Source organism: Aspergillus welwitschiae (assembly GCF_003344945.1).
Source record: "Aspergillus welwitschiae strain CBS 139.54b unplaced genomic scaffold BDQ94scaffold_6, whole genome shotgun sequence".
Taxonomy (NCBI): Eukaryota; Fungi; Ascomycota; class Eurotiomycetes; order Eurotiales; family Aspergillaceae; genus Aspergillus; species Aspergillus welwitschiae.
The window spans coordinates 877051-898197 of NW_020798700.1; the positions used below are offsets into that span (position 1 = coordinate 877051).

Here is a 21147-nt window from a genome sequence, read left to right on the forward strand (position 1 = left end):
TAAAGTAGACTGAAGACTAGTATTTGTGCATAGAGCTGTGGGAAGTGTTAATTAAGTCTTCACTACCACTGCTGCTGCCTCTAGCCTAATTAGCTTTACCACTCATATTTCGGCGCCTCGATTCACGCCCTACGCACTCTTCTCTGTCACCATGACAGAAGATGTATCCTTGGGCACCGACATGGCTCGCTCTGACACACTGAAGAAGAACGGTCATGAAGAGGTTCATCTTGAGAATGTATCTCCAACGCCACCTGGCCAACAGCCAAACAGGAGCCTTTGGACAGATCCTTCTCCCACCAACCCTCAGAACTGGCCTGTCTGGAAGAAGAATGCCCATATCTTGATGGTGGCGTTTCATTCAATGGCCGCAACCTTCATGGCGGCGGGAATTATACCGGCCTACGACATCATGGCTGAAAGGTACAACATAACGGTGCCACAAGCCAGTTATCTCACCTCCGTTCAAGTACGTGATATCTATCGTTTACTCAGCGCTTCCTCCACAGGGTCAATTCCTCCCCTTTAGTATGGGACGTACCGCCTGACTCACATTCGATCATCTGTACAGATCTTGCTCTTAGGAATTTGTCCCCTTTTCTGGAGACCGATTGCCAACACCTACGGACGATACCATGTATTCCTGTTTTCGGTCCTTGGAAGTATGGTCTGCAATATCGGTGGAGCTCGCTGTACTACATACGGGACACAAATGGCCACTCGAGTACTCGCCGCAATCCTCATTTCTCCCCCTATTGGAATAGGCAGTGGTGTGATCACGGAGCTGTGTGAGCCAGAGAAACGAGCGCAAAAGCTTGGGTGGTGGACACTCATGTTGACGCTTGGAACTCCAGGTGGGCCATTTATTATGGGTTTTGTTACAAAGCGAATTGGGTTTGAGTGGATCTATTGGATATTCGCCATGATGAACTTCGGGCAGTTCATCGCTTACCTGCTCTTGGGTGACGAAACGCTGTACATTCCGACCGACGGCGATACTCATGATGCAGGCGTGGCTAGATCTCGCTTCGTCCAGAAGTTCATCCCTCGCCGGATCAACCCGCGTCCGCTTAAGCTTCGCGAATTCATCGAGCCACTTCTCTTTACGAGGCTTCCTAGGGTGCTGATTCCTGCATGCGCTCATTCTATAGTGTTCTGTTATGGAAACATTGCTTTGATTGTCGAAATGCCAATTGCTTTTGGCGAGAAGTTCGACTTCGATTCGCAGCAAATTGGTCTGCAATTCATTGCTATCATTATCGGGTGTGTCCTTGGTGAGCAGTTGAGTGGCCCTATGTCGGACCGGTTTCTGCAAGCCATGCATAGAAGAAGAGGATACCACCGGCCCGCAGACAGGCTATGGCTCTCATACATTGGCTTTGCGACTGTCATTGCTGGCCTTTTCGTATGGGGCTTTCAGCTACAGAAGGCTACCAGCTGGAACGTGACCCCATGCGTCGGCGCCGCAATCGCCAGCTTTGGAAACCAAATCATAACGACAATCCTTATTTCGTTCGCTGTTGACAGCTATAAGGAAGCATCGACTAGTGTCGGCGTCTGCATCAACGTGTTTCGACATGTGTATGGTTTTGTAAGTCAAAGAGCAGACAGCGCTAGTGGTTCCTTGCTGATGGTTTTAGATCGGTCCATTTTATTTCCCTGACATGTTCGAGACGTTGGGTCTGGGCGGTGCAGCTGGCGTCATGTGTGCTATCATTGGAGTCTGCGCACTGCCCTCGATCATTGCCATACATTTCGTTGCTACGCGCGCAGATCAGAAGACGCAAGATGTTGTTACGGATTAATATGGTTATGGCTTGAATGAAAGATCCTATACTGGGGAATTAGTGATATTACAACTTGATAACAGGAAGGAAAATGAACAGCTCCATCTTGGATGACTTACAGCCTCGAAAGACGTCGTCATTATCCTTAAGATAAGACAATACGTTCTCCCACAGCTGCCTAGACCAATGCCATGTCGTAATCAGCCGGTCAGCTCAGAGAACAGGTTGCAAATCGACTCTCGTGGAGCAGACCCCCAAAGCAAGTTTGTTCCATAAATTTTGTAAATAAAAAAAAAAAAAAAAAAAAGTTCACCTTCACGAAGCCAGCTCAGAATAAATTGCTTGGAACACTGTTCAACCATGACATATCTTGAAAGTCTGGGAATTCAAGGCCATCCAACAGTATTGAATTGATACCCTCCCCTAAGGCGAGGTCGCCCAGACCGTTAGATGCAGGATTTGAGGGAAAAGCGCTCGCTGGGTGGTCATGGAGTGGAGGCCCTTCGGACACTACCCTTTCGTAGAGAATTTCGAGAGCTGCAACACATCGCCGGGCGGATGTACTGTGGCTGTGATATCTTTGCAATACTTCCAAAGCGTTATCCCATGATTGCGTCATTGCAGCTTCAGTCACCTCTTCTAATATAGCAGAACAGAGACGACCGGCTATGAGAACGGTGGCAGCGGTATAAACGTCTGTCCTCAATGAGCTTCGCTGAAAATATTCACCAGGGCTGGACTACTCACACAGAATGTTGTACCACCAAGCAGGAAGGGGGCCTGAACTTCCATCGGCGGGCAAGTTACTGTGAATTAGCCCGATAACCTCTTGCGCAACCTTTACGCATATGGTCGAGCATTGCAATGCAACCCGCTGAGGAAAAGAGTCTTGCAGGGAAATCAAGGGATCCACGACCCCGATTTCACGTGAAGTGCAGTATCTAGACAGGATAGGTCTGAAGAGAAGCATCCTTACATGAAGGAATCTTGTGGGAGGGTTAGTTTGGCAGTTCACCATTCACCGCACACTTAAGAACGCACCTTGCACGCAATACAACACTTTGGTGGTAGAAGACCGTATATCCACCTCCTAGATGGGATTCACCTCGTAAGTGTGATGGTAGGCTTCGGGACCACTTCGTAAGTGCCCGATCAAGTTCAAATATCGTCCGCTCTCCTTGATTTGCTTCCTTGTTGAAGTAATAGTCATAAATGTCTTCTGGGCTTTCATCGGTTGTGGGGCTATAAAGGCTCAACAGAATGTCATTCAAGATCTCATAAAGTTCAAGAGACTTTGCATAGAACGCCATGACCGATGGCCGGTCTGCTGGCTGTGTCACTTCGGACCCAGACACTGCAGGGATATACTCTTCATCCACCGTAGCTGGAAGAGGAACCGAGCCACATGACGCCTTAGAGATCATGGCAGGGCGCCCAAATGTCATAGATATAACCCTACAACGTATTAACATTCGACGAGACTAACGTATCGGATCGAAGTTACATACCGATCCATCAGGACACATCCGTGCCATATTTTGCGAGCCAGCTGCTGTTCCTGGGGATTATGTAGACGAGCGATCGTCTGGGGAAGATGCAAGCCAAGCCCTTGGGCATTGCGAATAGCCAGTCCGGTGACAATCCAGCACTGATGGGCGGAATCGGTGCTCTGCAAATACTGGGCCATGAGAAGCAGACATTGAATCAGAGCAGCGGAACCCGTGTTCCAGAGATTGAATTGAAGAAGATCCTTTGCACGAGTAAAGAATGCATCCGCAGAAGCCTCTCGCTCCTCTGGCGGGATGAAATCAGCCAGTTGACAGGCTAATGCAAAGATGACATTGACGGTACACATAAGCATGTTCTCATCCGATTGAAGAGCCTCTCCTGTCCAGATCCTCTCATATTCTCTTCTCAACTGGAGACTATCAACGAGGGGATATAGTGGAAAAACAAACTCCCAGTATACCTCCATGAGGCTATCGGCTGTCTTTCGTGGGGGAAGGACATAATTAGGGACTGTAGGTGGCCGCGGCTTCTTTGTGGACATCAAACTGGGAGGCGGACCGACCCCTAGAATCGAATCTGAAGTGTGGCGATTCGGCGAGGAAACCTTCTTATCTATGACAGTTTTGATCTGACGTATAAAGCTGGCGGCACTAGAGCTGCCAAAAAAGCCCTGCGTGGGACGCTCATCCTCCACGGCACCCATCATGGCATTGACACTGTCCGTTGGGTCTTTCAGTCGAAGTGACTGGTCCAGCGAGCTTGGAGACTGATAGGAAGTTTGCCCGGTGACAAGACGGGCATTCGATTTCGGTGTACATTGTGAGGTGCTTCTTGCCGGAGAAAGGTGATCCGCATTTGTAGTCGTTACAGAGACAATGCTCCTAGGTCGATTATGGCGAACTGACAGTCCTGATGGCCCCGATGGAGACACCACCGATGCTCCCATAGAGGGAGAAGTATAATGCTGCAACGTGTAAGCGGGACCAAAACATACTACTCTCACGGGTGGTATATGCTGCGATGATGGAAGATAGGCAACGGGGCAAAAAGTAGCTTACCTGCAAATGGTCCGAGCCATCATGTGATTGCACAGGCACTCCTTCGCCACCGTTGTAGAGGGAATGAGGACTCTCTAGATGCTTGATTCGACTTTCCAGACTTTCGATATAACTGTCATTATAAGGTGACGGTTAGTCCTAGTAGCCCGGTGGGGAATCGGGAAAGAGCCCGTTAGTGCCTGAGGCAGTGAGAAGGCACTCACTTGCGAACTGCTCGCTTTTTCTCCAATTCTCCAGTGTAAACACATTGGCTTCCCTGGTCCACTCGTTTTGCGCACGGCCCACAGACTTGATACCAAAAGTTAGCGACATAAGCTGGTCCTGTCCGAAGAAGCCCACAATTGCAAGAAATACGCACTGGGTTGTCTCCCGTCACAGCGGACCTTCCGGGCACGGCATTCATCACAAGCAATTGCCACTTTCCGGCGTTTAGTGGGACGATCAGAAGCGTCGGAGCGACGAACATGAGAAACTTGCACACTAGACATTGTGGGGAGGGTTCTGGGGTGTCATGCGATCGTAGACAGAAGACCCCGGACTCTCAGCAAGCAGTTGGGCGATGCAGCGAAGGAAGAGAATCCGGGGTCGCGGGGAACGGGATCTCTTCCGGTAGAGGCCGGATGACTAAATCGACATGAGCCAGCCAAGAACCACTCAACTCGTATTCACCGACAGATGAGGCTCAAAAAAGCTCCTATTAGGAGAAAGAAGATTCAAACTATGCTGTGAAGATTGAGCATGTTTAGCTTCAATCATTGTCCGCATCAAATTCGCTGTACTTGCGAGAGTTGATCAGGTAGACTGACTATAGGCGGAGCTTGTTGGCACGGAATGGTTTCCGAAGAATCAGAACATTGACAAACTCGTAATTACTGCATTATGTCACTGCTGGTGTGCTGTTCTTGTAATTTGCCCCCTGCAGCTCTATGGGTGACAAATGGTGAACGGTCCTTCAAATGCAGTATTTGATACCCTCCAACTCTTACTGCCAGACAACATGTCCTGAGCTTTGACTAACTCAAGTCTCAAGGATTGAGAGTGTATATTAAGCGAATTCCTCATTGAACGAAGGTTTTGACTGTCCACAACAACAGACTATAGAAGAGGCAATGACGAGTTATGAACTCCAACAATTTATATACAATGACGTACAAATATCAACAGAACATCTTCGACCCCGCTAAAATCATTCGACTGTACATAGATCAACCATCAGCCGAGAGGAGCAAGATTGACACGCCCCTGGAATGTTTGCGTCACAGAGAGTGACATTTAGACTAGGCGCCCGATGGCAATGCACGGGAGGCTGATGAGGTTATTGCTCTGTGTCACAATGATTGTCAGTATCACCATCTCACTGGGTTACGCATACTGGTCACTCACGCCTTCAGAGCAGCAGGCAACGCTCCGAGATCCTTCGTCATTGCCGCCTATCATAGGACAAATTAATCAGTTTCCGTACCTAGCAAACAGCTTCAAGGAGATCAACTTACAAGGACCACAGTTGTTTCCGCCCTGCAATTCGCCGGGAATACCCTCGCCCAATCCGGCCCGGAAGCGACTCTCATCTTGTCGGGAGAGTCCGTGCTCGGGACTAAAGCCCTGACAACACCTTACATTGTTCGTTCCGCAGGCGTTCTGGGCATGAGACCTGGTGAGCCCTGATTCCGAGCGGTCATTGTGGCTGATCCACTGGTAGTTTTGAGGGACAACGCCGGCCACAGCGGTGGCAGCGAGGAGGGTGGCAACTGAGAAGAACTTCATGATGATGACTGGTTGGCTAAAGAGATGGCAGAGAAGCGTGTTTATTGAGTAAGGTCTGAGGTGAAAATATTAGTGGCTTGTGCTGTTGATGATGGCTCCCAAGGGCAGGCGTGAGGCGCCTCTTTATAGACACCTGGGAACTCCCAGGTTCTGATCGCGAACTACGGGTATCCAATGTATTCGGCGATGATGAAGCTTACAACACTTGATGAGATCTCAGCATAGCTCCTTGCATGAGAATAGTTTATGTGGTGGCAGTGCGCCGTCTATGACGCTGAAGGTCTGTTGCAGAGAGACCATCAGGAACCATTCATGCGACATCAGTCCTCACACTGCATAGTCCGCTTATGGAACCTCCTCATACATTCGGTACCAGTGAGCTGTGTACGGAGTATAGCATATGGAGCGACCGGATCGGGCAAAGTTTCTAAAAGATGCATGATATTCAGGGGATATACCTGACATGTCGCTTACAACAGAGGCCTGTCCAAACCATGCGCTATTCGTGGACGGATCCAACATTGATAATCTCTCAAAAACAAAGGAGTTCATGACATCTCATGTGTGACCCACAGCATAAATCTGATATCACAGAAGATCGCCCATGGAGACTCCAGTATGCGTAGCTGCATCTGATGAAATTGATCAGCAGTCGGATGAATATTCAACTGTCATTGCTAATGTCCGTTTTATCCCCGATAAAAAGCACACTCGTCGAATTTATACATCAACGTTCATGCTAGTTCATGGAGTCGAACATCCTACTTCTGATACCTTCCTGCACAAAGCCGGAGAGAAGCAGGAGAAAGTTTTAATCATGTGAAAGATACAACCAGATTTGAACTGAATGAAATAAGCTATCGTTTTGGAACAGGGGTTCCCGTCAAAATTAATGGTCATTTGTCTGCGGGTCTCTAAGAATGATTGTCCGTGACATGGAGAATTATGTTTGTCCCGACAGCAAGCACTGACTACCTGGCGACGATCATTTCCTCAACAACAGCAAAAGACCTTCCGAGATCGACTGACTAGCATTTTGAGTGCATAAACAATAGTCATCAGACCTGTAATCCCCTTTTTTCTCGGATAAAGAAAATCATACGCGACTAGCAGTGTCAAGAGACTATCACCAATTACGGCGGCACCTCATGGTCGAGCAGGTTTCCATGCGTCCAGTTGCCTAATTTTCGGTCTGGGTGACACCAAAACAAACCGTGTTTCGCTAAAATATTTCAACAAAGGTGGAGTGGAAGTCCCCGAGCAGATTCTGTATTCCAATTTACATCATAGAATTACGGTCATAGATTGGAGTCGGCATGTTTGATCGTGGCAGAGATCTGCACGTGGGAAGATTCGCTTCGGCCAGCCGCGGCCGCCGATTGTCGCGCAATCCGGTCACTGGCGCGACATAGTGGGCGCTGCATATTATTGCTGAAGCAAACAATTGATTACACGGGCTGACATGATCCCTCCGAGCTGCACAGCCTATCCGGGTGGACCTGCTTGCTGCGACGACAGTTGTCTCCGTAGGCCACCTGGGAGTGGCGGGCCATAGTCACGCCCCGGTGGTCAAGGCACGACGCGCACAGTAAGGCAGACGTAACTACTACTAGAAGACAAAGTAACCATGCCGCATAAAAATAAGTGCAGTCCGGAGAGGATTAGCCCGCTTGAGAGAGGAGCCCAAGTATTGTGCGGACTGCCGAGCAGAACGAGCTAGTCAACTTCGCCTGCGCTGCGCTGCGCATTGCCGCAGGCGCACATAGTCAGACCGTCTCAGAAATTGCTCCGTTCGCTTCAGGATAAAGAATCCGTCGAATAGAGCAACTATAGGAAGCGCTCATGAGACCGTCAAAAAAGAATCCGATCGATGGCGGGATTTTGCTCGTTTCGAGAAATTAGCCCCCAACAGGATTGTCAGAATAGCTCATTCACCCGTTAATTCTGTCCGCCTCGTATCAGATTAGACAAGTAGTGCTAACATTTAGCATGAGAGCCATACTGATATTCCAGAGGCTCTGCTATAAATACCAGACTCATGGAGTTGACATGGGTATAGCCAGCAAAAGGATCAAAATCACACAGCATCTGCATCATGAGACTCTCCGCTAGAGGCTTCGTTGGGAGTGCCCTTCTCGCATGCACTGCGTCAGTCCTGAGTGAAGCTGCAGCAACTGCTAGCAACAGCAGTCAAACTCTGCGCACCTGTGTGTCCCAGGCGCTTGTTGCGGGCGATGTCAACACCCGCATCATAGACCCCAGCAATGACACCTACACGGACGCCCGTTTGGGCGAGAAGATTCAGTCTGTCAAATCATTCCCTGCCTATTCCGGACACAAACTCATGCGGCTATAGGTTCAATGAGTTCCCAGCACTGATAGCATACGCAAAGGAAGCGGATGAAGTGGCATCGCTCGTCCGCTGTGCTCAGAGATCGGGATTCAAAGCCGTGCCTCGGTCAGGAGGTCACCAGTTAGTAGACCCCTCTCTGTCTACGTTCATTGACTATTATGGCTCCGAGTTCTTGCTTACCAACAGCAGCTTTGAGGCATGGTCAGCTCTCAATGGAACTCTGGTCATTGATCTCAGCCATATTAACCATGTCAATGTTTCTGCCGATACCACCACCGCCACTGTCGGAGCAGGCATTCGACAGGGCGCTCTGTACCTGGCACTGGATGAGCACAACGTCACATTTCCGGGTGGAATTTGCCCAACCGTTGCGCTGGGTGGGCTCGTGTCGTCCGGCGGGTTCAGCCTGCAGATGCGTGCCCTTGGACTCGCTGCCGAATACGTGCAGTCCGCGCGTGTCGTTCTCGCTGACGGCAGCCTTGTGACAGCCTCGTCCAGCTCGCACGAAGACCTTTTCTGGGCGATTCGAGGTGGCGGGGGCGGAACGTATGGGATCATCGTGGACTTCGACCTGCAGTTAATGCAGTTCCCCACGTCAGCAATGGTAGCCATCTCCTGGAACACCAGCAGTGACCGGTACCCGGTGGCGCAGCGATTCTTCGACTGGGCACCGGTGCAGATACCAGCATTTACTTCGCAGGTCAATGTGTACAAGAGTAGCATCAACTTCCTCGGCCAGTATCTGGGAGGTACCGAGAATGAACTCCGCAAGCTGATTAACGAGTCGGGGCTCCTAAATATCGGGACCCCAACCGTCTACATATCAGGGAACTGCGACACCGACAACTCCCGGCTCTTTGGCTATACGAGCTACGAATGCGTCCCGGCTAATGAAACGAACCGACAGATCATGAACGTGCTACCAGAGCCGTTCTCTCAATACGGCGACTACCCGCAATATCAGTACGAGAATGAGCCAGAGGACCCGTCCATTCCCATTGCTGAACCTTGGGCCCGCTTCAACCGTATCAGCAAATCATTCTTCATGCAGAAGGACAATATTCTCCCTGCAGCAGACCTGAAGACCGTCATCGATATGATGGGCCAGTTAGACACAGACTCGGAGATCTGGGGTGAGTGGCACGCATGGAACATCTCCAGCGCGACTAAAGCAGACTATGCATTTCCGTGGCGCGAACAAGCCTATGCGCATCTAGAGTTTCAGGTACATGGCTCGTTGACGAACTCGACGAAGCAAGCGACCTATGAGAAATGGTTTGCGGATTTGGAGACCTATCTGCGGCCAAAGATTGGGTGAGTGGTTACACTGGTACACGTGCTTCACGCGTGAAAGTCTGAGGCTAATAATTGTCATCATCATCTAGGGTTGCATCGTACTCTGGAGAGATGGATGCTCACATCTCAACGAACCCGTTCGAGTCATATTACGGCGATAGTGTCTGTCGACTAGTTGAAGTCAAGAAGATTTACGACCCGGACAATTTTTTTACGAATCCCGATGCCATCACTCCAACCGTGCCGGAGGGGATTAGTTGCTAGAAGGATCGCTCGGCTGTGGAAGACTGCAGCAGCAGGGGTAAATTTGTGAGTTGTACAATGTTGTACAATTAATGGCCAAGGAATATATATGTACTAGCTAGTGTCGACAGTATACATTGTATAAGATGTCGGTCTTTTCTGATCATATTTCAAGGTTGGAGACAAAATGAAGATCAGTCCTGAGCTAAAATAATCTTGGTGACTGACAACTAGATATCATAACGTTGTCTCGTTTTGATTCTGATCCAAATGGGCAGATAGTAGGTGAAATCTACCATGTAATGGAGAGTTGATAGTATATACCTATTGCACGATAGTACCTCTATTGGTTCTAGACCCTGGGCCACGTGCGTGGGCCTTTTATTGTAAGTTCTTCTAGCTTTCGAATATATCTACAAGATAGAATCGATATATTTAGCCTAAATTTACTATATATAAATAGCCAACTATCTAGGCTTCAGAATCACACCTCCGATTGATAGTCCATCTTGAAATTTAGATCGGGGTTTGCTACCTGTAGAGAAGTAATCGCAAACAGCCTTGAGGGGACATATCAGCATAGATAAAATATAAAATGCTGTATATTAGCATCTTGGGTGGGCAAAATCTCAAGAGCAAGGGTATTGATTTTCAAGTATGCTGTACAGCATGTGGCTAACACTCACGGTTGTGAATTAAAAATGCTTCACGTACAAATCTGAACCTTGACTAAATGGCGTGAATAAAATACTCGATACTAAAATTGGCATAAGTTCTGCACTACTCCAAGACATAATATTATTGACGCTTAGAATCAACGTGCCCCTCTCTGACTGGATGGTGCTAGCTACGGTAATCGATCCCTCTGACAAAATCCTGATCCCAGCGCATCTCCTTCCGTCCCCAGACGGAGACTTTCTCATCCTCCGCCGCAAATATAAACCCACTACCTCCGTTTGACCTTAACAGAATTCCAATCTCTCCGTTCTCCATCTATTAATTAATTTCTCTTACTATCATCTATTCCGTAATTCAGAAATCCTTCATCCTTCAGACACAACATCATGTCCAAACCAACCATTGCCTTCCTCGGTGCCACGGGCGGCTGCATCAACGCCTGCCTCGCCCACACCCTGCAAACCGGCTATCACGCCGTCGCACTAGCCCGCACGCCATCCAAGCTCACGGCCCTCCTTCGCACCCAGAACATCGACCAAGAGACCCTGGACTCCCGACTCCGCATTGTGACCGGCGATGCGACCGACCCGGAGGCCGTGAAAAATACGCTTCTTCTGCAGGCTGCAGGCTTTCCTACCGATCCCACGACATCAGCATCGTCACCAACACCAACACCAACCCTTGTATCCCATATTATCTCAGGAATCGGCGCCACAGGCAACTTCCGTGGCTGGTGCTTCGAATTCGACCAGCCGCATATCTGCGAAGAAGCCACACGGGCACTCCTCACTGCCTTGCGAAACATCTACGCCACGTATCCGGAGTTCATGCTGCCTGCAAATGTGAAATCCAGACCGCTCCTCACCGTCCTCTCTGGCATGGGCGTTGACCCGAGCCAGAAGCAGATGGATGTGCCGTTCTTGTTGCGCCGGGTGTATCATGGGCTGCTGCATGTGCCACATGCGGATAAGTGGGTGATGGAGGAGATGCTGGCGAAGAGGGAGGCGAGGGATTTGTTTCGGGGTGTAATCACGGTGAGGCCGGGGAGTTTGTTGACCGGGGATCATATGCTAGGTTCTGGATATGGGTATGAGAAGGTCCGTGTGGGGACGGAGAGGGAGGAGCCTTCCGTGGGATGGACTATTCCCAGGGCGGATGTGGGCGAGTGGGTGTTTCGTGAGGTGGTGGTCATGGGGGGTGGGAGGTGGCTGGATGAGAAGGTGACATTGACTTGTTGGTAGAGTTGTTTGTTTGTTTTGGGAGATATAGTGAGTTGTAGGCGTTAACTGAATGTGTTTTGGGTTACTGTTCATTGATGGTTCTTAGCAAGTTTGAGAGGGTATTTTTATGTGGTACGAGAATCTAATGTTATTCTGTTACGGTGCGCGAAAACGTAGGAATGAGTGATTTCCTTATATTTGTTTGTAATGCAATAACTTGTAGACCTTGTGAAAAGCATAACATGTACCTTCTATAAGGTTTTCTTGCAGTGCGTCTATAAATTTCCATTGTTGAACAGCATTCGCAAATTGTCCGTCCAGACCCCATCCCAGTAAGCGGCAGCGCAGATTCAAAAAAAAAAAAAAAAAAAGGACCGAAAGACAAAGAATATCTCATAGAAACAATGAAATCTAGCAAGACTCTAGGATTTGTCTAAGCATGCTGGTCACCACCTCCACGTGTTCCTCATCGAATAAACTATCGTGCCGTGCGTCGATCAACAGCGTGCGAAATCGATCGAAGTTCTGCGGCCTCCACTGCAGGGTGGGGTGCAGAGCACACCTTCGGATGCACCGTTGCCGGGCAGAAAATAGCGCGGGAACAGTTTCAGACAACTGTGTACATTTGACTAAAGTCACATTGGTATGACAGACGCTGTTTGGCGGTAGCAGCTTGCCGGGCTCGGTGCTAGCAATGGAGAGAGTACTGGCATGAATGTGGCGGCGCATTGTTGAAAACAGACGATGCAGGTTGTCATCCTCCTCGTCACTCATAGTACTCCCGTCGTCGCTGGCCTCCGAGGCATCTGATCGGTTGTCTTCATCGTCGCTATTGTCTGCAAGATCTGCCATTCCCATCGCTTGACAGACGTTTGTGAACAATCCGTCTGCGATGATGCGGTGCTCTTCCTCATTAACGAATGCCGGATATTTCTCCGGGTTGATGGAGTCCAGGAGAATGACTTGCTGGACGGTCTCCTTCTTGGCTTGCAGGATCTCCGCCATCTTGACAGCGATCATCCCGCCCATGGACCAGCCCCCTAGGAGATATGGGCCGTGTGGCTGGAGCTCCGACTGTAAACGTTCGACATACTCCTTGGCTATCTCTTCTAAAGAGGGTGGTAGAGTATAACGACTCACACTGTAAACTGGCGATGAGATTCCATAGACTGGTCGGGACCTGGCCGGGTCACTTGTGTTGCTGAGGTTGCCAAGCGCCATATAAGGCCATGCCAGGCCGGACACTGCATGAATGAAGATCAACGGGGTTAACGACGAATGAGCATCGCCCTGGATATGCAAAATAGGTTCCATAGTTGAAGGAGGCTTTTGGCTTTCTTCCTCTTTATCTTTCTTCTGTTGTCAGTGATTCTGATCGCAGAAGATGTGCACAAGATGAAGACCGCCCCAAGTCATCTATGGACGCTGAAGAGATGGAAGAGATCTGACAGCCAAGGAGTTTGTATTATCCAATTCCAGTTTCATGTTTTGCCTCCGTCTGATAGTTCCACCAAAGATACTGCCATTTTGTATCCGTAGTTAGACGGAGACAAATTGACAAGGACAGCCTTGGGGGCCAAGTTCAGACATACTTCCAGCCGCACGCATGGTTGTATACCCTGTTGCTACGTGAGCGTACGCCAGATTATCAACCTATTTTAGGACCTGCTCCCACGTGGAGATTCTGCAGCAAACGCAGGAAACAAGGACCAGAAATTCGTCATCATCGTTTCTCCTTAGCAATCGGCCAGGATGTTTCCCTGCTCTCGTATTTGGTCTCTGCTCGTTGCAGCCACCACCGCTAGTGCTGTACCCACCAGCCTGGCCACCACGCACCTGCAATCGGTTGACTTGCTTCTGACTCGCAGTTCTTACGGGTTTCTTACTGACATAGCCCTTGGAACTCCGGGTCAGAGCCTGCCGTATCTGGTTGACTGGACCTGGACCGGCCACTATGTGGTGACCACCTTGTGTTACAACGATCCCACCGCCACCTACGATTGTCTCAACGTCGATCAGAAAATTTTCAACCAGACTTTGTCATCCACATTTATCAACCAAACTGACCAGTATGGCTATCTTTACTGGGATCCCAACCACTTCTACTTTACGGAGCCCGCAGCAGCCGATGTGGCGACGGACATGCTGCGCATCGGTCCCACCGCGGTGAACACCACCATCCAAGCAGCCAATTTCGTCTTCAACGAGACTATTAGCGCATTCCCTTTCTCGGGAGTATACGGACTGTCGCCTGTTTTTCAGTCTGATAATCGTGAGTTGTTTTCCCACCGTCATAAAACTAATTCATGTTAACACGAATCATAGGATCCGTGCAAGCGTCCTTCTACCAAGGATGGAGGAGCGGCGCCTGGCACTCTCCAATTGTCTCTTTTATCTACTGCCACGACAATGCCACCAAAGCGGTATGCAGTGGTTACGACGGCCTTCAGACACTAGGCGGATACAACACCTCTCACGTCCGGGGAGATATCACCTGGTACGACATCACTGTCACGGAGGCGATCAACACTCTGGACTTTGTCTATGCGCCAGCCGTGATTAATTATTGGGCGTTGAACCTCACGCGCTTCTCTATCGGAGAGGAAGAGCAGGAGCTCAACAAGACCACTACTCTGGATGGAAAGCAAGCCGCCGTTGCTGCGTTCGACCACGCTTCGTATGGTCGCGGTGCCCCAGTGTCTGTGTACGGTTACCAGCGTCTAGTCGAGCTGGTCGGGGCAAAGGCCGTCACGCTTTCTGATCCTCCAAATAACGGTGAGCAGGGATTCTATCAGTTTGATTGCCGGAACTCGAGTTTACTGCCACCGCTGCGGTATGAGTTTGCCGGGTCAGAGAGGGCGTGGGAGATTGTGCCCGAGAACTATGTGGAGGTGCTGGCGAACGGAACCAATAAGTGCACCTTTAATGTACGCACCCTGGGAGATGGAGCGATGGTAATGGGAAACTTTGGCGAGACGTTTGCCATTGACAAGTATGTCATGTTTGATTTTGAGAAGTTGCAGGTGGGAATTGCAGACTTCGCGTGGTAATGGTATAAGGATGTGTGTTTGAACATTTTTATGTGCATTATCTCGAGTTTGACTGAATAGACGGAGAATCCAAGACCGTAGATCACGATGCTACCTGCTTGATTATTTTCAATGTCTCTAGTATGTGGAACGTAACACATGTGATAATATCTCCAAAGTAGTAATAAAAAGAGAAGAGTAATTTCCACTAGTTATTGATACTGCACATAGCGCTGTTCTACGTTGAGACAACCTATATAATGATAAGTTAGTGGATATATGGAATATTAGAGGTCATCTTAATACCAAACTTACCATACTAGTAGATACAACCGTCCGTACATACGGAATAGGAAGGAGGAGCGAGGTGGTCATCATCTGACACTGAGCATACTGTGTTGGCCAAGCCAAGCTGTTGTATGGGGGAGCTCCCTAGTGTGTCCAAGGCTCCAGCATCTTCACCTTCCGCAACGACTTTACTTAGTTTACATTAGGTGAGCCTTTCTGTCACATAATTGATTGAAAGCCTTTACCCAGTTTTCTTGGCATGATAGAGGTTACTCAGCGAATGTACTAATAAGGAGGCTAGCTATAACGACGAGGATTGATTGGAACAAGCAAGTCTGGGTTGCACGAACTGACCCGGAGAATAAACAACCACCCACGTGGTGTCAAGCTCATATCCAGAATGGTACGACATGGACTCTGCAGAACTTGGCTGCCTGATGTTCAGGGGAGCTCACGGGATCGGAGGGATCAAGGCATAACTCCGCATTGATTGTTCGGAACATTTTCTTAATATGGGAAGCATTGAGGTGAGACTGTTACTTGAAGGCATCAGCCAAACGGAACGCATATACCAAGCCAGACTCATCAAGAGCATTATATTATTCAGTTTCCGTCCACGAACGGATCATTTCTGACTCCCAACAGAATAGGATTAATATGCTCGTATGTGACTAATCTCGCCCCCAGACTGACTGAACTGTAGCTCTACTATTAAATTCAACCGATAATCTCATTCCTTCATCACTAGTAGCTTGTCGCCTCAACTACACAAAGTGGATCCATCCTCATTTCGACATCGGCTCTTGATCCCCCCACCAACCCAGATCCTGCTTCCCTTCCTTCTACAATCGAACCCTTGCAAACCTCGTGTTTTTGCACACGAACCCGAACCAACCACACGCCAGCATGTCCACCCAAGTGCTCATAGTGGGTGGGGGCATTGGAGGCCTGACGCTAGCAGCCATGTGTCGAAGGATTGGCGTGTCTTGTCGGGTGCTAGAGCGAAGCGCTGCTCTTGAACCGGTGGGTGCCGGCATTTCACTGGCTCCTAATGCCCTACGGGCCCTGGACCAGATCGGTCTGTACGACTACGTGCGCCAGGAAGGCCAGCCGGTCCGCAAGATCCGTGTCTACCGGAATCAGACGCAGTGGAGTGAGATTGACTTCCAGTGGCTGGAACGTACTTTTGGCTATCCCGTGTACTCGATCGAACGGCATGGCTTCCATCGGCGACTGTATGACGCTGCGGGGGGTTCCGAGACGGTCATCTTGGGGGCAGAAGTTGCCAAGGTGATCCCTCCGCAGGAGGAGGCTGAAGGGGTATCGGTGGTCCTGAAGGATGGGAGGCGATACACGGGGAATGTGCTAGTGGGTGCTGATGGGGTGCGGTCAGTTGTGCGCCGGGCTCTCATGGCCACCATCAATTCACCTCCCGGACAAAGTGGAGCAGTTGGAGAAGACGAAGATGCAGCCGATGTCATTCAATTCACGGGCCGAGTGCATCTGTCTGGCTACACTCACCCACTCGATCACCTTGGCCCCGCGGACGAAGGAATCGCTCATTGGATGCTGTATGATCGCTCAATTCTCACAACGTGGCCGTGCAGGGACCATCGTCAGTGGTTTGTTGGGGCAGTGGTAGGGATCAAGATTTATGAAACATTGCTCTCACATCAGCTAAACTGTGCCTCTAGCCCTCTAAGCTCAAGGACCCGAATCGCTCCGTCTGGAAACATGCCGATCACAACACTATCAATCAAGTCTATGGTTCCGAATATCACCCCTTTGCCCCGGATTTTCACTTCCGTGACGGTGAGGACATTTATTATTAGCATCCTGCCAGAATGACATGCTGACTACGATGATTGGATCCTTCTAGTCGTCAAACACGCGGAACGTGTCGTTGCCAGCGATGTCTTCCATCAGACCACCTTTCCCCCGATGGCGGCCGGTCGCATTGCTATGCTGGGCGACGGTAAGTAGCGACCTACCCACACTGCTTGCTTACAGGTCATTCATGATGGCTTTGTCCCACTAATGCAATAAGCAGCCTCTCATGCTATGACTTCGTTCTTCGGCCAGGTAAGCCAGCCAAACGGGATTTTTCTAAATCCCAAAATGAGAATCACGTCCCCTTCAAATCTGGCGCTGACAGGAACCACCTCCCTGTTCTTCGCTTGCCCTTGCTGTGTTGGACGCTTTTTCTTTCCCGATCTTGTTGTTTGTTTATTTCTCATGTTCTGAATATATCTTTGATTACTTGCCTTTTAAGTTTCTGTTTTTCTCTTCCTTTGCCCTTTCTGTCTGGCTCCACTTTCTGACACCCAAAATAGGGCGCCTGCCAGGCCATCGAAGACGCGACGGAGCTGGCCAGTGCGTTGGGGATGATCGATGTCAGGCCCACTGACGCGGAGACGATCCTTCAAGGCTACCGTCACAGCCGGGAGCGCCGGGGCCGCTATTTAGTCGTATTTTCGGATCGATTTGCCCTGCTCCATACCGGACGCCTGTTGGGAAGCTGGGGTCCCTTTGTTCGGCAAATGGTATACACCTGGATGCCTCTCTGGGGTTGGAAGTGGGCCTTGCAGTGGCTGTATGGCCATCAGCCGACTCTCGTGGAGCAGCGGAATGAGGCCGTGAAGAAGACTGCCTGAGAGATGCGTCTTGTCCAATGGAGTTGTATTTAGCCGAAACTGGGCAGGATTCTGCCCTGCAAGCGATGGTGGTATTGCCCATGTCTATAGAAGAGACTAGCGCACACGAGCAGACGAATCAGAATCAACATCACACACTGTGCCCTGTGTACCAGAATCCCTCTCAATACTAAGGAATAAGCAGTGGGGCGGGATAGCATCCTTTTGAATCAGAACTAACTAGTAGTGATAGAGTAATAGTACTGTAGGGTAGTCAAGGTTCCTTGCTGTGCCAGTGAGCATTAATCTCGTTTACTCAGGGATGAAGTCAGCAGGGATTACCCGCATGACGCTAGCAATCCTTTGTTGTCTCACTTCCTCAACTCCTCTCATCAGCATCATCATAGTCATCATATCGCTACTCCACCACGTGGAGTACATTTATCTCCGCCAGGTATGCTGGTTTAGTCGAGGAACGAACTCCGATATCAGCTTTTGGAGCCCCGTGTTCAACTGTAGTAAACACATGCTCTCTTTCTTTCTTTACTATGGCCAAGAAAGCTGAGTTACGGCGGAGCTGCACCTTCTGTCGCACCCGCAAGATCGCCTGCTCCGGCGAGCGCATCTGCAATGCTTGTCGTTCCCGGTCGATTGAATGTGTTTATGATCTGGAGATCGCCAAAGGTCGACCTCGCCTGAACAAGACGACATCCACCCGGGCCTCCATATCGGCCGGACCGGCCGGGCCCAGTCCCATCACGCTGGAAGACGGAGAGCCGGGAGACGGAGGTCACTCCATCACGTCGGCGGTTAACCCCAGCATCACTCCTCTCACCGGAGTGATGGCAGAGCTGGAGGTGATGTTTCGCGAAAATTTCGGTGAAGATCCCATGGCAGCCCCATCGAATCAATTCCAGGACCGAGTGGCTCGCTTCAATCGAAATTTAGCGGCCGGAAGAGCCAGCCAGGGCCCATCCACGCCGGCGGGCAGTCTCACTTACCCCGGATTTTTGGCCCTATTGATGCAGGATCTTGCTGAGACAGTCACCGGTAAATTCGGTGACCTGGGCTGTCATCCCTTCTTTGGACCTGGGGAGCGCTTCTATCGCGCCTGCATGCTTCAGGACACCACGAAGACCATGTTCGATACTGCGTGTCTCCCATCACCTTCCACTTCTACGCCATCGGGTGGTGAAGCGGACATCTTGGCCGATTACAACTCACATCTGATCACTCAGCATCTCGAGGTCTGGATGAGTAACCATCCCTTATCGATTATCATTTCTAAATCCCTGCTGCTCCGCGATCTGCGTAGCCAAACAGCCAATCGGGTACTGTTGGCGGTCATGCTGGCAGACGCTCATCACTTTGCCGATAACTCTGCCAAGGGGGATCGCCTGCTGCAGTGGGCCGTCTCCCAACTCTCGAACATTCCTGCGGGCCAGGAAGATCTTACTACCGCGCAGATTACCCTGTTATTGGGCTGGTTTCATGTCTGCCGCGGACACTCCCGCCGGGCATTGTGCTATGTGGGCTACGCCGGTCGCATCACGACCAAGCTGGCCAGCCAGCTGCATGAATCGCCTCTGACTGGTCAGACGCACATAAATGGCATCGATCGGGGCGCTGTTGAAGCAGAGATGATCCACCATATGTACTGGGTGATGTTGGCCCTTACTGTATGGTCCTTTATCCAGATGGACATGCCTCTAGCGGATCTCCTCCCCGCGCAGCTGTTGCAGGTACTCCCTGCAAGAACAACGCCCGATTCCACGCTGCTGCAACTGGATCGCGCGACGGATAATCTATCTACCCTCAAGCCCCAACTCTCTTCATTACAGTCAGTTTGGCTCTTGTCACACGTAACCGTTCTCAGCGCCCACCTGTACGCTCTGTATCCCCAACACCTTCGCAGTCCTCCGGAGCCGCAACCATGGCAAGATCTAATGCTACATCGGCTCAACCGTCTCCTGCGACAGGGACGTAGTATGACACAGATTTGCTCTGATTCTCGAAACGCTCTCCTGGACATTATCGTGGTGCTGCAGAAGGAGTCGGCCCATGGTCGCGGGGAACCTACCCTGCTCGCCTTGTACCTGGCCGTATCGATACACCTTCTCTTCCCACGCGATGAGACCGGCCATCATGTCCACAACTCTCAGACCTTTGTTCTGAGCGATACGCTCTTTCAACAATTGATCGCGTCCATACAGGATTTGAAGCAGCTCTTTCCAGCCATCAGCTCCGTCGCGCGGCATGACTCGGCCCAGCCAGCCAGCACGGGTTCTGCCGGATTGCATTTTTACCTCCTCGCCTTGGACGCCCTCGGTCGGGCTCTCATGTACGTACTCACTGTCTGGGACCGTGTTACGGCGGTAGAGCAGCGGGTCTGGCAGGATCGACTTCGCGGATTGTTGGACGGGGGCCTTGCGATGCATGACCTGTTCGAATACGATGCTCTGTTACAAGATCACCGATGGCGCTCAGTGAAAAAGCACCTGAAGACTGCATGCAAGGGAATCAAAGGAGTGCTTTCCGGCAGCCGGGACCAGGGCTCTCGCAGCTCCTCGTCTTCTGTCTCCTCTCTGGACCTGTCCTTCGCGTTACCGTCGCGGCCAACACCGGCGATGGGCATCCCCACCAGTGAGGAAGGCCGCAGCGAGATGATGTTCCCCACGATGCCCTCTGCCAGCGGCGTACCCTCATCCATCTCGTCGTCAATCTCGCACATCTCCCGCGAAGTTGGCCTTAGCTGGCCAGGGGACGGGCAAATACTCCCGACCCAAGAACAAGGACCACGAGAGAGCTCGCATCCCGCAGCGTCGGATTTGTCTGACTTCGACCTTGCCCCCTTCGTGTCTTTGGGATCGGTCGACTCAATGCAAAATGGGGACGAACGATCTCGGATCATGCAGCAATTTTCTCCCAACCCGATGTCACTGCCTTCATTCTGGCACGACCCACAATTCAGCCCGGCGCACCACTTGGTGGGCACGATGCCCCCGCCGTCATTGATCTCGCTGGCAGACCTGGGAATGGGCGAGCGGGGGCAGAAGCGCTCATCGGAGAAGTTGAGTGGTTTAAGCGAGGGGGATACGCCGGGGACGAGTGCAGATGGGGGGACAAAGAGGCGAATGAAGGGGATGTAAAACTGATAGACTATAGTAGGCTTATTTCGTATATGGTCTGACGTTGCTTGAGGGTCAAACATTCATTCTTTCTTCACCAAAAGGCGTTGATACCCGTCGATTAGACGACACGATTCATCATCTTCATACTTGAGCATCTA

The 21147-nt window shown here is 50.5% G+C and overlaps 9 protein-coding genes across 9 annotated transcripts; 6 read left to right on the forward strand and 3 right to left on the reverse strand.

Annotated features, from left to right (window-relative positions):
• Window positions 1-113: 113 nt before the first annotated feature.
• Window positions 114-1805, forward strand: BDQ94DRAFT_184846 (major facilitator superfamily domain-containing protein; the record flags this gene model as incomplete). The annotated part of the gene is made up of 3 exons (XM_026774733.1): window positions 114-469; window positions 572-1591; window positions 1641-1805. The coding sequence occupies exons 1-3, from the start codon at window positions 152-154 to the stop codon at window positions 1803-1805; spliced, it is 1503 nt and encodes a 500-aa protein (XP_026629756.1). The 5' UTR covers window positions 114-151.
• A 295-nt stretch (window positions 1806-2100) lies between these two features.
• BDQ94DRAFT_184848 (transcription factor domain-containing protein) lies at window positions 2101-4842 on the reverse strand (the record flags this gene model as incomplete). The annotated part of the gene is made up of 7 exons (XM_026774734.1): window positions 2101-2483; window positions 2535-2773; window positions 2829-3242; window positions 3296-4260; window positions 4355-4466; window positions 4558-4642; window positions 4713-4842. 7 exons carry the CDS (start codon window positions 4840-4842, stop codon window positions 2116-2118), a joined length of 2313 nt encoding a protein of 770 aa, XP_026629757.1. The 3' UTR covers window positions 2101-2115.
• A 784-nt stretch (window positions 4843-5626) lies between these two features.
• On the reverse strand, window positions 5627-6118 carry BDQ94DRAFT_167608 (uncharacterized protein; the record flags this gene model as incomplete). The annotated part of the gene is made up of 3 exons (XM_026770846.1): window positions 5627-5677; window positions 5738-5784; window positions 5848-6118. 3 exons carry the CDS (start codon window positions 6116-6118, stop codon window positions 5627-5629), a joined length of 369 nt encoding a protein of 122 aa, XP_026629758.1.
• A 2095-nt stretch (window positions 6119-8213) lies between these two features.
• BDQ94DRAFT_157599 (uncharacterized protein) lies at window positions 8214-10031 on the forward strand (the record flags this gene model as incomplete). The annotated part of the gene is made up of 4 exons (XM_026768764.1): window positions 8214-8422; window positions 8475-8591; window positions 8658-9785; window positions 9857-10031. 4 exons carry the CDS (start codon window positions 8214-8216, stop codon window positions 10029-10031), a joined length of 1629 nt encoding a protein of 542 aa, XP_026629759.1.
• A 939-nt stretch (window positions 10032-10970) lies between these two features.
• On the forward strand, window positions 10971-12044 carry BDQ94DRAFT_138379 (uncharacterized protein). Its single transcript, XM_026765234.1, has one exon. It carries the CDS (start codon window positions 11075-11077, stop codon window positions 11927-11929), a length of 855 nt encoding a protein of 284 aa, XP_026629760.1. The 5' UTR covers window positions 10971-11074; the 3' UTR covers window positions 11930-12044.
• A 275-nt stretch (window positions 12045-12319) lies between these two features.
• On the reverse strand, window positions 12320-13222 carry BDQ94DRAFT_167611 (thioesterase domain-containing protein; the record flags this gene model as incomplete). Its single annotated transcript, XM_026770847.1, has 1 exon — window positions 12320-13222. One exon carries the CDS (start codon window positions 13220-13222, stop codon window positions 12320-12322), a length of 903 nt encoding a protein of 300 aa, XP_026629761.1.
• Window positions 13223-13660: 438 nt separating this feature from the next.
• BDQ94DRAFT_167612 (pepsin-like aspartic protease) lies at window positions 13661-14958 on the forward strand (the record flags this gene model as incomplete). Its single annotated transcript, XM_026770848.1, has 2 exons — window positions 13661-14180; window positions 14234-14958. The coding sequence occupies 2 exons, from the start codon at window positions 13661-13663 to the stop codon at window positions 14956-14958; spliced, it is 1245 nt and encodes a 414-aa protein (XP_026629762.1).
• Window positions 14959-16131: 1173 nt separating this feature from the next.
• BDQ94DRAFT_167613 (FAD-dependent oxidoreductase) lies at window positions 16132-17879 on the forward strand (the record flags this gene model as incomplete). The annotated part of the gene is made up of 5 exons (XM_026770849.1): window positions 16132-16863; window positions 16920-17037; window positions 17105-17200; window positions 17276-17307; window positions 17559-17879. 5 exons carry the CDS (start codon window positions 16132-16134, stop codon window positions 17877-17879), a joined length of 1299 nt encoding a protein of 432 aa, XP_026629763.1.
• A 525-nt stretch (window positions 17880-18404) lies between these two features.
• On the forward strand, window positions 18405-21007 carry BDQ94DRAFT_184850 (uncharacterized protein; the record flags this gene model as incomplete). Its single annotated transcript, XM_026774735.1, has 1 exon — window positions 18405-21007. A coding segment is annotated over one exon (2603 nt), but the record flags the coding sequence as incomplete, so codon positions are not given.
• Between the last annotated feature and the right edge of the window lie 140 nt (window positions 21008-21147).